The sequence below is a fragment of the Garra rufa genome, chromosome 8 (assembly GCF_049309525.1).
Source record: "Garra rufa chromosome 8, GarRuf1.0, whole genome shotgun sequence".
Taxonomy (NCBI): domain Eukaryota; kingdom Metazoa; phylum Chordata; class Actinopteri; order Cypriniformes; family Cyprinidae; genus Garra; species Garra rufa.
In genome coordinates, this window is record NC_133368.1 from 17,722,000 (window position 1) to 17,739,271 (window position 17,272).

General features: G+C 43.9%; 1 protein-coding gene across 1 annotated transcript in view; it reads right to left on the minus strand.

The window, feature by feature from the left end:
- The window catches only part of LOC141340106 (kalirin-like), a 204,343-nt gene that overhangs the window by 79,219 nt on the left and 107,852 nt on the right, over positions 1-17,272 (minus strand). The window contains exons 3-5 of the mRNA XM_073845039.1: positions 15,805-15,919; positions 1,274-1,466; positions 525-1,037 (exon numbers count right to left, since the gene is read on the minus strand). Of these exons, the coding sequence (XP_073701140.1) occupies positions 525-1,037; positions 1,274-1,466; positions 15,805-15,919 (821 nt within the window). The remainder of the gene's footprint in view (positions 1-524; positions 1,038-1,273; positions 1,467-15,804; positions 15,920-17,272) is intronic.

Sequence of the window (17,272 nt, forward strand, 5' to 3'; positions counted from 1 at the left end):
CTACTGAATTACTTACTGAAGTACTTTTTCATTCACTCCTAATCACATACCATCACTCCTCACTGAATTGCTCACTCACTCACTTACTCTCTCTCTCTCTCTCTCTCTCTCTCTCTCACTCACTCACTCACTCACTCACTCACTCACTGAATTACTCACTGAATTACTTACTCATTCACTCTCACTCACTCACTGAATTACTCACTGAGGTACTTATTTATTCACTCTCACTCATGCAATCACTCACTGAATTACTTTCTCACTCACTGAATTACTCATTCATTCACTCTCACTCACTCACTGAATTACTCACTCACTGAGGTACTTACTTATTCACTCACTCATGCAATCACTCACTGAATTACTTTCTAACTCACTGAATTACTCATTAACTTGCTCATTCATTCTGTCACTCACTCACTCACTCACTCACTCACTCACTCACTCACTCACTCACTCACTCACTCACTCACTCACTCACTCACTCAGTCAACTCATACCAGCTTAAATCAGTGCTAACTCACCTTCTCTGCATCCTGTTCAAACAATCGAAGCTGAAAACACTGATCCAGCTTCAGTTTTCTTAGGTGCCACATCTGGTGCAGGTGCTGCCTGGTGCTGTGGAGTTTATCCAACAGACTGGCGATCTTGGGAACCACACTTTGGAAGTCAGCACTTCCAGAAATACAGTTCCTCCCTGAGAAGCCATCACTGGAGCGAATGCACTGCAAGAGTCTCTGGCCCTCATGGTCCAGCTCTTCCACGGGAGCCTTCATCACCTTCTTCTTTAGCTGAGTGTGCTCATCGATGAGTCTCCGAGAGCCTTCCACATCCACCGGGAACTCTTTCTTAGCCAACATCTCCTGCAAATCTTCCAGGCGGGAAAGAAGGTGAACAGCGCTGGCCAAGAACTCCTCAAGAGCAACCCGGAGCTCAATCCATTCCTCATGATTATATTCCAGAGATCCCTCAAAGTCATCCGTTAACTGAGATGGGTCCACTAGTTTGCTCAATCCCTCCACTGATACCATGCTAGTCTGTTGGTAGGAAACAGACATTTCAGTTTAGGATGAAAGTAAGGACTGTGTGCTTTGTGTTTGATTTGAGCCAAGAATGAATTATAACATTAAATAATGAAGTCTGAATTATAACAAAACATGAAATGAAACATGAAGACTGACATTTTAATCAACACACAAACTCTTTACAGTATGTTCTCATACAAGAGAGAGGATCAGATGAATAGGCAGTTACTCAATAACTGCTTTTTTACCTCAAAAGTGAACTTGGCACTGCCAAAGTTGGTCTTCTGTTTCTGCCAGAAGTTGTCTGGTTTGATGATAAGAGCAACGCAGATCTCAGCTGGAAACGCTTCCTGCAGGGTCTTTAGTAATGGCTTTATCAGGTCCCATTTAGAGCCACGCATATCAATAATCACAGTGAAACCCCTCTTACACACGTCCTCACTAAAACAGAAAGAGAAGAAAAGATTTAAATAAATATAACAGATGGAATGCCTTCACAACTTGTTTGTGAGATATTGTAATGCATAAAAAGCACATAAACAAATCATTTTGAGAAATGCACTTTTGCTTTTATTACGGTGGAATACGGGTAAGGTTAGGGACAGGTTTGGTGTTATGGGTAGGTTTAAGGGTGGGTTAAGGTGTAAGGGATGGGTCAACAGTGTAACTATAAATGTAATTACAGAAATTAATTACAGATGTAATTACTTACTGTATAGGTATTTTTAACAATATAAGTACAATGTAAAAACATGTATGTACACAATAAGTGCATTGTACCAAATTATTAATTTAAATGTAATTACATAGTAGTTAAGCCCACCTAATGTAAAGTGGGACCCAGTTTTTTGGTTTGTTTTGTTTCATGCAGCCTCATAATGTGATTATAATGGGATTTTGGCAATTCTTTATATGCGATTATTAGAAATAATCACATTACTGGTGCACATGTAAACACAGTCACAGTGAGAAATTTGCTGTACAAAAACTCGGGACTAAACAAAAATTCCAGCTTTTCAAGAGGTGAGGGGATTGTAACTTAAACAGCTCTGATTGGCTATTGCGTTTAAGAAAAAAAATCAACAGATATGTCTGTGATTGGACACATTGCTCAATACTGCAAAAACATGTTGAAAACAGAAACCCCAAACACAAATACACACTGGAGCATTTGCCAAATGTGCTTCACCAATATCAGATGGGGCCCCCGATTTCCTGGGGCCCTAAGCGGCTACTTGCCTCACTTATTGGTTAAGTCTGCCTCTGCTCACGTATATGTGCCTACATTAATGTTTTCAAGCTGTCTAGTTTTTAAGCTTTTTTACCATTTTTGGAACAGATTATGATGTCATAAAAACTTTGAAATGGTTTTGAAAACTTTTCTATGAACTTCTCATACAAAACACTAAGAGTGTGGGCCACTTTTGATGAGCATTCCTGTTGACTCATATTAAATGAATCACTTGACCCACAGAAAAGGACAATGAGACAGAGCAAGAGTGTGTGCAGGAGTGCCATTGTGTCCTTCAGACCATAAACTGCTGCACATTTGGCCCCATTATTGCATTTAAGCCACTTTGGTTCTTGAATTTCCATATAAATGCTATCACTCAGAATCTCTTCTACCAAATATCATCTTGGAGCACAACAGGGCGATTTGTTTAGACACCATTTAAAATGTTCCTGGAGGATTGTTCTCATCAGGTTAAGCGGAAACAGCACGGCTTCTATTTCTGGCTCATGCTTTTGAAGTAGCGCGGAGTGATTGGAAGATAAAAATAACCCACCAGTGCTTCAGTGACGGTAAAATTAACAACACACAGATTTCCGTATAGCTCAAAGAGGGAAATAAAAATGACAGAATGTCAGTTAAAACGCTGTGTGATTAGGAACTACATAATGGCACATACAAGCCTCTTTCATTTCCTGCCATTCTGAGGTCTGAGTGGGAAACAAGTCAAAAACAACAGCCGTAAATTCTAACACTTTACTCCTGCAATGGGACGAACTACTGCCAAAGCCATGCTCTGTTAAGTAATTCAATAGCTGGACATAAACACTTAACACAGCCTTGAGTCTTCATCCCACACAAACTAACTCAAGAAAAAACAAAGAACTTACACATTCACCAAATGCCATTATAGACGTCTTCTTCATTTGTTTTATTTCTCACAAAAACATTTGATTTTTGTATCTAATACTGTTCTTGCTGCAGCAAAATGCGTGAAATTCAGCAGTTGTGACAATGCAAGAAGAAACCTTTGGTTTATTTACAGAATGACGCACATGACATAGGGATAAAAAATGAGATATAGTGTGCTGGAGCTGTGACGTCAAAACACAGAAGACTAATTCGCCACAAGTTCCCCTGAGATTTTAATATGTGCTTTTATAATGGGGCTTTGCTATTCATGAGAAAAATAAAGTCTGTGGGAAACATAATTTGACAGTAATTAGACAATTTGTTGTCCAATGTAAACTGCACACACTCACACCCAAACATTTTTATGAAGTTGCTCATTACAATTTTTTTTTTCGTTCATTATATCTGTTTTTTCTTCTTCATGTCATGACTTCTACACCAAATTTTAGTCTTGAGGGCAAAACTATATGAGAAATAAAACATGGTTTAATTGTCCAGGAGTTTTTATTTAAATAGTTTCTCCACCCCAAAATGAAAATTTTGTCATTAATCACTAACCCCTATGTCGTTCGTCTTCAGAACACAATTTAAGATATTTTGGATGAAAACCAGGAGCTTTGTGAATGTCCGATTGATTGCCTAGTAAATAACACTGTAAAGGCCCACAAAAGTATGAAAGACGTTGTCAAATAGTCCATCTGACATCAGTGATTCAACCATAATTTTATGAATTTCAGATGGACTATTTTTAAGACTCCTTTCATACTTTTCTAGGCCTTGACAGTGTTATTTACTTGGCAGTCAATGGGACAGTCACAAAGCTTCCGGTTTTCATCTAAAATATCTAATTTTGTTCAGAAGACAAACAAAGCTTTTACAAGTTTGGAACGACATGGGGGTAAGTGATTAATTACAAAATTTTCATTTTGGGGTGGAGTAACCCTTTAATCTAGAAAACCTATTTTGACTCATATTTGGTGTTAAAGGCAACACTTAAAAAAAAGAAGTATACTTCAAGTTTAGTATACTGAAGTAAAGTTCAAGTATATTTTAAGTATACTATACATGTTGTAAGTATACAAATATTAGTGTTCTAGTAGTATAGTAAATACTCCTTGGGACTAATGCTGCCTTCATGTGATATGGGAAAGATGATGCTTTCCACTTGTGAAGTGGAAATTACCAGTGTGTCGTGTTCAGGTGCTTTTGTTGTCGTAGTGAAGCGAAACATGGCGGACTGGCAATTTGTCCTCACATGCTACTTTGGTAAAACAGACCAAATAAAATAACATGAGAAAATTGCCTCCTTCAGAACACTGTACCGCACAGCACCCTACTGGAGGCGAGCCACGACAAGCAAGCATCTTCTCTTAACGGTATTTTTAAAGACAACACTACGTTTAAATAGCGACGTTATTAAAATCCTTTATGCCCCAGCATTATGGGGGCTACAAACTAACCAACTAAACAGCAGAGAACTTTTAACATCATGCAATGCTTATCATTCAGTATAGTTTCGTTACTGTCCGCCATGTTGAAAGGTCAAAGTTTATCCCATCTCGGCAACTCGGGTATCATAAAAAATTTCGAGCTTTCCAGTGGAAATTACAACGTGAGTGGGTGTTCATGTCGGATTTTGGTATTTACCATAATTACGATAGCACATGAAGGCAGCATAAATTGGCCCACTTTCTAGTATATAAAAGTATACTTTAGTAATCTTTGAGTACACAACTAGTTTACATCTATGTTTTCAGTTTGTACTGCAAGTATACTAAAAGTGAACTTATAGGTATACTGATAGTTTACTAATTAAATACGTTTTATTCATTTTCAGTACACTTAGAAGTATAGTCTCAGTAAACTACTAGTTTAGTAATTTTATACTCTGAAGTTTTATTTAAGCGAACTTTACATTATACTTTAAGTATACTACTATGTCCCTATTTAGGTATTAATTTGTATATATTTTGTTATGTAAATATCTGAACATACAAAACATCAAAAGAAAGAACAGGGTATCTGCTTGCAAACAAAAACATTTTATTCTAGCTTCATGCATTCTTTTATAAACACTTGAATGTGGAATTTTTTAACAAAAAGCTAAAAGAAAAACAAAAAAGTTTGTATTACCTCTTCACGGATCGACATTTTATTTCATAACGTTACACAGTTTTACATATCTATGGTTTTGATGCTGTTTTATGCCTGACAATTGTGTTAGATTACATGTGGAAGCATCTGTTGTTTTGGTTTCTTCTTCACTTGTGTTTTAGATATTCTGTACAGAAGATGTGTAATAGTGCCATTGCATTTAACAATGAAAACGTCTCAGGTTACGTATGTAACCCTGGTTCCCTGAGGGAACGAGACACTGCGTCCTGAAACGCTGTGGGGAACGCCATTGGCGGGCCGCACTCTGAGTCATGTCCAACGTCCAATGAGAAACGGGAGTGACGTCACAGGCGCGGTGACGTCATCGACCAGGAAGTATAAAAGCACGTGCGTTTGAAGCTGGCGTCAGCTCATAGGCATGAAGCGAGCGCAGCAGGGATGCGGGAATTATGGTCCGAGACGCAGTGTCTCGTTCCCTCAGGGAACCAGGGTTACATACGTAACCTGAGACGTTCCCTTCCGGGAACTCTACACTGCGTCCTGAAACGCTGTGGGGAACGAGGTATCAACGTCCCCATAATTTCCGCACCCTGCCTAGTGTCTGCTAGAACAAGGGGGGAAAAGACAGCGTTATAATACAATACAAACCTCAGCCTGGGGATCCTGCCAGGACATGGGTGGTAATACATCTCTGACTGTGGAGCCCACCAGATCAGAGGGAAAGAGACCTCGGCCCTCGAGCCCACGAGGTCATGTCATCCTTCGTCGGGTCTCGCAAGACCGAGAAGGGACAGTGTCTAAAAATACTTACCTGATGAGACACTGTGGTAACTCCGCCTGGTGGTCTTGCCAGGACGCGAGTGGTAATACATCTCTGTCTGTGATCCATCACCAGACAAGAGGGAAAATGAACCTCGGCCCTCAGGCACTCGAGGAGAAGTGGCGATCCATTGTCTGCATTACAGCCAGTACAAGAGGGACACGAGAAGTGCCTGGTGACCTTGCCAGGGCACTGGAATTCATCTCTGTCTGTGATCCACCACCAGACAAGAGGGATAAGAGACCTCGGCCTTAAGGCACACGAGGATAGGGTTCTCGACCGCTGCCTGTCACACGACCAGTGCAGAGGGAGAAGTGCTCCTCGGCCCTCGGGCACTCGAGGAGAAGTGGCGATCCATTGTCTGCATTACAGCCAGTACAAGAGGGACGCAAGAAGTGCCTGGTGACCTTGCCAGGGCACTGGAATTCATCTCTGTCTGTGATCAGCCACCAGACAAGAGGGATAGAGTAGGCCTCGGCCTTAGGCACATGAGGCTAGGGTTCTCAACCGCTGCCTGTCACCAGACCAGCGCAGGGGGAGAAAGTGTTCCTCGGCCCTTGGGCACGCGAGGAGAGATAGTGGTCCTTTGTCTGCATTACAGCCAGCACAAGAGGGACACAAGAAGTGCCTGGTGATTTTGCCAGGGCACTGGAATTCATCTCTGTCTGTGATCCATCACCAGACGAGAGGGATAAAAAGACCTCGGCCCTCAGGCACACGAGGATAAGGTTCTCAACCGCTGCCTGTCACATGACCAGTGCAGGGGGAGAAATGCTCCTCGGCCCTCAGGCACACGAGGAGAAATGGTAGTCCGTTGTCTGCGTACAGCCAGTACAAGAGGGACATAGGGAGCGCCTGGTGATCCTGCCAGGACACTCGAACTCATCTCTGTCTGTTATCAACCACCAGACACGAGGAATACAGGCCTCGGCCCTCGGGCACACGAGGCTGGAAGGAATATAGAGGAGAGTCATACGCCCTTGTCTGGGGAACTTGCCAGAACAAAAAGGGGTAAAAACTCTTTTCCTTACTTGAAGGAAAGCGCCTTTTTTTTTTTTTTTTTTTGACCTCTTGAGCCTAGCCTTTGTGCTAGGGCTGAAAGATGACTGAGCCCGGAGTGGCTCTGAGGTCTAGTTCGTAGAATCTGACGAACGTAAGAGGTGAGGACCAACCCGCCGCACTGCAGATGTCCTGGATCGGGACACCTGCCATCAGAGCTTTGGAGGCTGCGACGCCTCGAGTTGAGTGAGCCTTGACTCCCATCGGGGATGGGAGATCAGAGGACTCGTATGCAGTAGAGATGGCATCAACGATCCACTTACTGATAGTAGGCTTGGAAGCCGGGCACCCCCTCTTAGGGGGGCCGTAACAGACAAACAATTGCTCTGATTTACGCCACAGGGCAGCTCTGTGGACATAAGTGTCTAGTGCTCTTACTGGACACATTAAGTTATACTTCCTCTGGTCGTGCTCCACGAATGGAGGAGGATAAAACGCTAGCAGCGTTATTGGCTGTGGTGTTACTGATGGGACCTTGGGTGTGTACCCAGCTCTTGGGTAGAGGAATGCTTTGGCCAACCCTGGGGCAAAGTCAATATAGGAAGGGGCCACTGAAAGGGCCTGCAGGTCACCGACTCTCTTAAGAGATGTTAGCGCCAACAGCAGTGCTGTTTTTAGGGTAAGCATCCGATCGGAGGCCTCCTCCAGAGGCTCGAAGGGGGGCTTACACAGCGCTTCCAGCACCACAGCCAAGTCCCACGTAGGGACTCTCGGTCTTGCACGAGGCCTCAGCCTGAGTGCACCGCGGAGGAAACGTGAGACCAGGGGGTTTCTGCCCACTGAAAGGCCGCCCTGAGGGGCGTGGTAAGCCGATATAGCCGCCACGTACACCTTCAGGGTGGAGTGAGCTAACCCAGCGGACAAACGAGTTTGCAGGAACTCCAACACTGTACCAATCGGGCAGTGGACTGGGTTTGAGTGGCGTTCATGACACCATGACGCAAACAGGTTCCACTTTAGGCCATAAAGTTTCCTCGTAGAGGGAGCTCTGGATTGAAGGATGGTCTCAACAACCTCGGTTGAGAGACCAGCTTCTATGAGTTGTGCCCCCTCAGGGGCCACACCCATAACTTCCACTTCTCTGGGTGGGGGTGGCATATTGCGCCCCCAGCCTGAGAAAGAAGGTCGCTCCTGACAGGAATCTCCCATGGAGAGCCGTCGAGGAGGGCGATTATATCCGAGAACCATACTCGGGCCGGCCAGTACGGGGCTACTAGCAGCAGCCGTACTCCGTACCGGCGCACTCTTTCCAGAACTCCCGGGAGCAGAGCGATCGGGGGAAAGGCGTACAGACGAAGCCTCGGCCACGTATGTACCATGGCATCCAGTCCGAGAGGAGCTGGAGGAACTAGAGAGTACCAAAGGGGACATTGCGATGTCTCCTGAGTCGCAAAGAGGTCCACCTGGGCTTGACCAAAGACTCTCCATATCTGCTTCACCACCTGAGGGTGAAGCATCCATTCCCCGGGCCTCAGCCCCTGCCTCGACAGGACGTCTGCTCCCACATTGAGACGTCCAGGAATGTGAACTGCTCTCAATGAGAGAAGCTTCCCTTGTGACCACAGGATGATCTGGCACGCCAGCTTGTATAAGGGGCGTGAACGCAGACCTCCCTGGTGGTTTATATAGTAGACCACCGCCGTGTTGTCTGTGCGGACCAGCACGTGACGGTTTCTCAGGTCTGGAAGGAAATGCTTCAGAGCCAGGAACACTGCCAACATTTCTAGGCAATTTATGTGCCAAGAGTGATGCTGGTCGTTCCATAGGCCTTGGGCGGAGCGGCCACTCATGACCGCTCCCCACCCGGTGAGGGATGCATCTGTCGCTAGCGTGACGCGGCGGCAAGGAGCTCCCAGCGCTGGACCTTGTAATAGGAACCAGGGCTTTTTCCACATGACTAAGGCACGTAGGCAGCGCCGCGTGACCTTGATCTTGCGGAATGGGTTCCCCCTCGGGGAAAACCCTTTGGTTTTGAGCCACCACTGCAGTGGTCTCATGTGCAGCAGTCCAAGAGGTATCACGTTGGATGCAGCTGCCATAAGACCTAACAGTACTTGGAACTGTTTGACAGTGAGTAGCAGGCCTAGCTTGACCGCATTTGCTGCAGTAAGGATCGACTCTATCCGAGCAGGTGACAAACGTGCCTGCATCGTGGTCGAATCCCAAATTACACCTAGATAAGTGGTTCTCTGTAATGGAGACAGCACACTTTTCTTGGCGTTGAGTCTCAACCCCAGCTTTTCCATGTGAGCAAGAACAACATCTCGATGTTGAGCCGCTAACTGTTCTGAACTGGTTAGAATGAGCCAGTCGTCTATGTAGTTGAGTATGCGGATGCCCTGGAGTCGCAATGGAGCCAGAGCAGCATCCACACACTTCGTAAAAGTTCGGGGAGAGAGCGCTAGGCCGAACGGAAGAACTCTGTATTGGTAAGCTTTGCCCCTGAAAGCGAACCTGAGAAACTTCCGGTGTTGAGGAAGGATGGAGACGTGAAAGTATGCGTCTTTCAGATCTATCGTGACAAACCAGTCCTCGGACCTGATTTGAGACACGACCTGTCTGACAGTCAACATTTTGAACTTCAGTTTTCTTACTGAGAGGTTTAGCTGTCTGAGATCTAAAATGGGCCGCAGGCCCCCATCCTTCTTGGGAACAATGAAGTACCGGCTGTAGAACCCGGCTTCTCTGTGTTGAGGAGGGACCACCTCGATGGCCTCCTTCCTCAGGAGAGTATTCACTTCCTGTTCCAATACCAGAGCCTGCTCGGGGCCTACCAGAGTAGGGAATACCCCGCTGAAAGGTGGCGGCCTGGCGCCGAATTGAATGGAATAACCTTTCTCTACAGTACGCAGGACCCACATAGAAATATTTGGCAGTAGTTTCCACGCTGCCAGAAATTCTACTAAGGGAACCAGCCTCTCGAGACTGGTCTCTGGATTTATTAGAGGAGCTAACTTGGTGACCTGTAGCAGCGAACTGGCAGGATGCACCTGAAGTGAGCGCTCTAGAGACCCCCGTGGGGGTGGCGAACTCTCTGGTTCTGCTACGTTTCCGGGCCGAAGGACCAGAGAATGATGTTCGCGGGAGACTGCCGCGCCCTGTAACACCGGCAGGGTTAGCTGACGAATCTCCTGAGGGCCCCGAAGAGAGGTGGTCACCGTACTCCTCAGAGGCGGTGAGGCACCTGACTCTTCGAGAGGGGCTGCCCTCATTGGCCCTGGGCCACGACCATCAGGGCCGTTTAGCCGCGGCCCTCTTAGACTGTAGGACGACCCTCAGGTCGGGCCTAGTCTTCGAGGGCCCCGGCTTGGAGCGTCGCTGAGCCCGCCCTCTAGGCCGCGCCGGAGGGGCACGGGTAGCAACGCTCCTTTTCTGGGTCTCCCTGTGTGAGGAGCTGGAGTGCGGCTGGGGCTGCTCCCGTCCAGCAGCCCCAGAGGAGAAAGTGCGGCGAGGGAGGTAACGCTGGAACGCCGCTGCCTGCCTACGGGCCTCCTGGTGCCTGTTGACAACTGTGTCAACAGAGTCACCAAAGAGGCCGGAGGGGTGCAGGGGGGCGTCCAGGAGCGTGACCCTGTCCTTCTCTTTCATGTCGGACAGGGTCAGCCAGAGATGCCTCTCCGCGGCCACCAAGGCTGCCATAGACCGCCCAACAGCGCGGGCGGTCTCCTTGGTGGCCCGGAGCGCCAGATCAGCGGTCCTGCGCATCTCTGACACGCTCACCTCCTCGCCGTCACTAAGCTCCTTCAGCAGGTCGGCTTGGTACGCCTGGAGCACAGACATGGTGTGTAAACATGCACCAGCCTGACCTGCTGCCGCATAAGCCTTGCCCATCAAGCCTGATGTTACCTTTAATGGCTTGGTGGGCAAGGACGGAGCCTTCAGGGACGATGCCAGGCCGGGAGACAGATAGCTTGCTAATGTCTGCTCGACCTGAGGCATCGCCCTGTAGCCGTATCCCTCCATCCCCCCCACATTACCGTAGTAATCTGAGGCGGGGGAGTAGAGACGAGAGGAATACGGCCTATCCCACGACCTCGCGATCTCTTTATGGAGGTCGGGGAAAAAGGGAAGGCTCCGTTTGGGAGGTGCTGATTTAGCCCGCAGGAAGCGCTCATCAAGCCTGCTCGCCTGGGGCTCTGGATCTGGAGCGGGTGACCAGCTGATATTAAGCTTGGCCACCGCGCTCGTCAGCACCTCCACCAGCTCCTCATACTGGGGTGAACGGGGGGGCGGTTGTGGGAGGTCAACGCTCTCGATGTCAACCTCCTCGGAGGAAGACAGGAGAAGCGTTGACTCCTCCTCTCGGAGGGAAGGAACCGCCGTGCGGGCTTCCTCATCCAAGAGGAGGTCATACGATCCGCTGGGTGAGGAGAGAGATAGGGGATCACCCGTCTCAACTCCCTCCAGCAGATCTAGCTGCGAACCCCACGAGTGCAGCTGCCGCTCCGCCTCGACGGAAGCGGGGCCAGACCCGCGGGGAACGCTAGTGAAAGCCCCCTCCTCAAAGAGGGCTTTCCGGGAACGGAGCAACCGCATCGGCAATCGCTCGCACTGCGGGCAGCCAGCCCCCTCAAGGGCTGACCTAGCGTGCTCCGCTCCCAAGCAGGCTACACATAGATCGTGTGTATCCCCACCAACAATGAAGCGTTGGCAGGGAGGGACACACCGTCTATGTGGCTGCTGAACCGCCATAGATCGTTCGTTCTTAAAAGAACGTTCGTTCTTAAAAGAACGTTTTCCCCCTGGCATTTCTGCTCAAATAAAAGTAGTGCAATTGGCACTGAAAACCAGCAGAATGCAAATCAGACAGACAATCACACAGAGCGCTCTCGCTGAATGACAAAAGCTGACGCCAGCTTCAAACGCACGTGCTTTTATACTTCCTGGTCGATGACGTCACCGCGCCTGTGACGTCACTCCCGTTTCTCATTGGACGTTGGACATGACTCAGAGTGCGGCCCGCCAATGGCGTTCCCCACAGCGTTTCAGGACGCAGTGTAGAGTTCCCGGAAGGGAACTCAGATTATCAGAGCACAAGTATAGCTCAAATATACTTTTTCCTATAAGTTTAAGTCAAGTATACTTAAATATCATTTTAAGTATATTTCTGAGAACTTAGCAAAAAGTATACTGAAATGTATACTTTCCTATTTTTTAGATTAAAAGAAGTAAAAATATTTCATATGGGAAAGTCTGTCATAGCCTCTCTAAAACCGCCTAGCCTACCTTTCATTTTTAAACACAGTTTAACCACTGCTCCAAACCCATATCATTTTGTACTTCTTTGATGCTTTCTGTCATTTTGGAGCTTTGCACCCTTTGTTCAAAGTATGCTTTCAGAGTTACACTCTTTAAAACATCTGCTTTTTGTGTTCCAGTCAGTCATACAGGTATGGATCGACATGATGGTGAGTAAATGATGATAGAATACTCATTTTAAAAGGTGAACATGAACGCAGATGAGAATCAAAAGAGCGTGTCACAAACACTATATCATATGCCAGTGCAGAAAGCACAGGGCATGATTCATAGCCTGAAGGGGGGTTAGCAAGCTGACTCAATAACATTGATTTTCCCTCTTCACCAAACCAGCAGCCTGCACTGCTTTACACTGATCCATCCGACACTGATGATGCAAGCGCTGCTCCCAAGTGGAAATCGAACTGGGACGGGTTCTGTGCTTACTGTGATATTTATACATCCATAATGGATGTGGATGACTTGTTCTTCTTGCTAATGAGAATATCTTTTGGTTGACAGAATAAATACAAAGGGTGGAGGAACAATGCTTTGAAAAAACGTCAGGGAAAACCTCCTATACTAAGCACACATGTGCCATACACTTAACCACATCACGTCATGAAACAGCGTAACTGATACCTCTCAGAGACCCAGCATCTGCGTGAAGTTTAAAGCTGTTTTGCGTTAAAGAGTAGCTGAAGGGGACAGAAGCTCAGATGCCTGTGGGCACGGACACATCAAAACTCTGTGAGCTCCGATGATGAATCATGGCTTGTGGGAAAGGCTTAAAGAGATGGGGCTCTCCCTCCCTTCTGTTTCTTCCTCTCGTTCTCCTAATTAAACTTGTATTAAGTCCATCTTTGTTCACTGCTTAGCACACAGGCTTTGATGCTGACATCTGAGGGCAGTGACAGCATTGATCAGTGGCTCAGTGAGGTCAGCTGCATTTATAACACCAGCCCAAAACACACACAGACACACACACACACACACACACACACACACACACACACACACACACACACACACACACACACACACACACACACACACACACACACACACACACACACACACGGACAGGAATGGAAACAAAACAGGCACAATACCAGACCTGACAATCTAATTCAAAGGATCCAGTTTAACTAAATACTCTAACAGGATATTTCAATTATCCTTAACAGATTCTACACCCAACTAACACACTTTAACAACTCATAAAGTCTTAACAGAGCACAGCAGTAAGGCTCTGAAAGACAAAATCCAATTATTTTTCTCCAGCAGTCTATTCAGGGGTCAAACACCTTTAGATCAATGAACTGCCATGTCGTTTCTAGTGGTTTGTGATTACTTGAGAATCATTTTAAAAAGATAAAAGCTAGTCTCCAAAACTAACAAAATAGATAACATGTCACTGACTAGGGCTGGACAATATATCGAACAACAAGCATTCGATATTAAGCTCGATATGGCGATATGGCGTAGCTTGTCAGAGATATACGTCTCTGTGTATTAATTGCCGCTCCAGCGGAACCTGAGCGGAACGCACGTGATGGAGATTTACTACTAATCAAAGTACCGGCTTCATTGACGAAACGCGCCTCACAATATCGTTTGATATATTGTCCAGCCCTATCACTGACTTTTCAAGAATTTAAGGATGTCAAATTGTTTACATGCTGCAATGTAGATATTTTTTTATGACACTGTCATAACAAATAAGAAAGGTTCATACAATGAATACTGCTCAGTATAGTTTGACAGTGAATAAATAAATAAATCCATGACCTTTAACAAGAATTTTGATATTTGATTATTAGGTTGCCCAATAATTTAAAATAAATAAATAAATACGTTTGTTCGTTCGTTCATTCATTTTAACAATAATATTTAACATTTAATAACATTTTATGAAATTATTAGGTTGTCTATATTATTTAAAGGCTGCATTTTTGATCGTTTTAAAGAAACCGCAACAACAAAAATAAAAATGCTTTTAAATCCATGATTTTGAAAACTTACAAAAAAGTTTATGGTTTAAATTATTAGGTTGTCCCTGTTTACAGTGTACAATGTATATGAATAAGTTTGGGATCAGTAAGATGTTAAATACTTATTAAATGAGACTTTTCTGCTCATCATGGCTGTGTTTATTTGATTTAAAAAAAAAAAAAAAACAACTGTAATACTGTGAAATGTTAATGCATTTTTAAATAGTGGTTCTCCTTTTAAATATACTTTAAAATATAATTTATTCCTGTGATGCAAAGCTGAATTTTCAGCATCATTACTCCAGTATTCAGTGTCACAGTTGTGCTGCTTAATTTTTATTTTTTATTTTTCGGAACCTGTGATACCTTTTTCAGGATTGTTGAAGAATAAAACATTAAAAATCAGCATTTATTTAAAATTAATTAATACTTTTATTTAGCAAGGATGTGTTGAATTGATAAAAACTGATAGTAAAGACTTCTTTTCTAAGATTTTTATTTTGAATAAATGTTGTTCTTTTTAACGTTTTTTTCATCAACGAATCCGGAAAAAAGTATCACAGGTTCCACAAAAATGTTAAGCAGCACAACTGTTTCCAACATTGATAATAAAAGTAATAAATCAGTAAATTAGAATGTTTTTTAAGGATCATGTGACACTGAAGACTGGAGTAATGACTGATGAAAATTCAGCTTTGCATCACAGAAATAAATTATATTTTAAAGTATATCAAAATAAAACACTGTTATTTTGAATTGCAATAATAATAATCTTTTTTTTCTGTATTTTTGATCAAATAAATTGAACTTTGATGAGCATAAGAGACTTTAAAAAAAAAAAAAAAACACAAAAAATCTTACTGAACTTTTGAGCGGCAGTGTATATAAGAACCTGTACAGTATACTGTACACATTCATTTTTTAAAAGTACATTAGATACTATGAGCTCATAAAAACTAAATGTATAATAATTAATTATAGAAGAAACTGAATTTTTTTTCTCATGTCAATTAACCAGCAACACAGCTAATCAGGGACATGTCAAACAAGTTATGCTATTCAGCATCTAATTTAGCAAACATAACTTTTCACTCTGGGAATGTAAATGCTTGTTCTTGAATAATTCTCTCTGTGAGGAGCTTAGAGAACAAAAACACAGTAAGGCAGAGTTTATTCAAATTCCTGTGCGATGAATATTTTACACTGTGATCCTTTAATAAGATACATAATGCAGACTAATATTACGCTATGCCGTATGATTCTTGTAACGCTAGAACTGAGGCTCTCTGCCCTGAACACAGCCCAGGGCAGAGCAGAGACCTGTTTATACAGGATAAAAACACATTAGCATCCACACTGCTCATGCCTGCTCTGCAGATTCTTTAATTCACACTTTAACATTAAGCTTACCTGGGCACAGTGGACAGGTATGTTACGAGTCGCCTCAGGTCCTCATGTTTTATTCGGTCATGGTTACTCCTGGCAGGAAAGGTCAGGATGGGGCCACCTCTCTTATCACGACCTCCTACAAATACAATAAAATAAAAAATAGTCTCACAATTCTGGGTTCTGGAAGTAAACACTATGAATCACTGTATTATTTATGGTCAGAAAATAGTAAAAGGACATTCCCAGAAGTCCTTGAGTGACACATTACATTTATTTTCATTTTAAAAGCTATGTTTCTTCTCATTTTTGTTATCAGAACTGTACATTTATAAAGATGCGATGAGATTCAACATGTTTGCATTCCCTCATTCTCTTTTCCTAAGATTCACTTGCAAGACTTTTGCTTTCCTCTGAGAAAATTGGGCTAACTTTTTTGATGGAACCAATATAAGGCAGGAATTAACATTATATAACTTGAAACATAAAGTTATAAACTGTGAAATATATAGGCACCTATATACCATCCTGTAACACTAAAACCACTAATTGTCACCATATTTTTATGATTATTTTCTAGCAACCAAAACTGCCAGTTTTTACCATAAATACCATTAATTAGCAGGATGTTTCTACAGATTAAATAATATACAGTTAAAGTCAAAAGTTTACATACACCTTGCAGAATGTACAAAATGTTAATTATTTTACCAAACTAAGACGGATCATACAAAATGCATGTTATTTTTTTATTTAGTACTGACCTGAATAAGATATTTCACATAAAAGATGTTTACATATAGCCAACAAGAGAAAATAATAGTTGGATTTTTAAAAATGACCCTGTTTAAAAGTTTACATTCACTTGATTCTTATGCTGCGTTCCAGGCAGGTTTTTGAGCCTGTAAATCACGACTTCAAACCACGACTCACGACTTTATAGCGGTCCAGGCAAGTCACGCCAAACTGCCTGAGCGCACTTATTATTTTTATATTATTATTAATTTGATTGCAACGTTATTGTTATAAGGTGATGTGCTGGACGGACGAGACGAGAAACAATATTACAATAAACACTATCTTTTAATATATACTTAGAATAACAAGCAGGAACAGGCAGGAACATCCACACACGAACACATTCAACGATTAAAGACCGACATTGACTCTTCAAACAAACAGACTTATAAATGGTGACTGATTACAGAGACACAGGTGAAACAGATTACGGTGATGAGGACTAAACCAAATGACTACAGAATGACAGGGGGAGACAATGGGAGAAACCAAATGAACAGACATGAACTGACAGAACTGTGACAGTTATATTGTCCTAAAGTCTATTTTTCCACCGTGACTTGCATAAACACTGCACCCGTAGGTGCTGACATGTTGTTTCCCGGGCTATGTAACGTCAGAACTCGGAACTGGGAGTACATCGATGTAGTACGAGTTCACGGGTGGGAAGTCACGGGGTTTGCCTTTCCGGTGC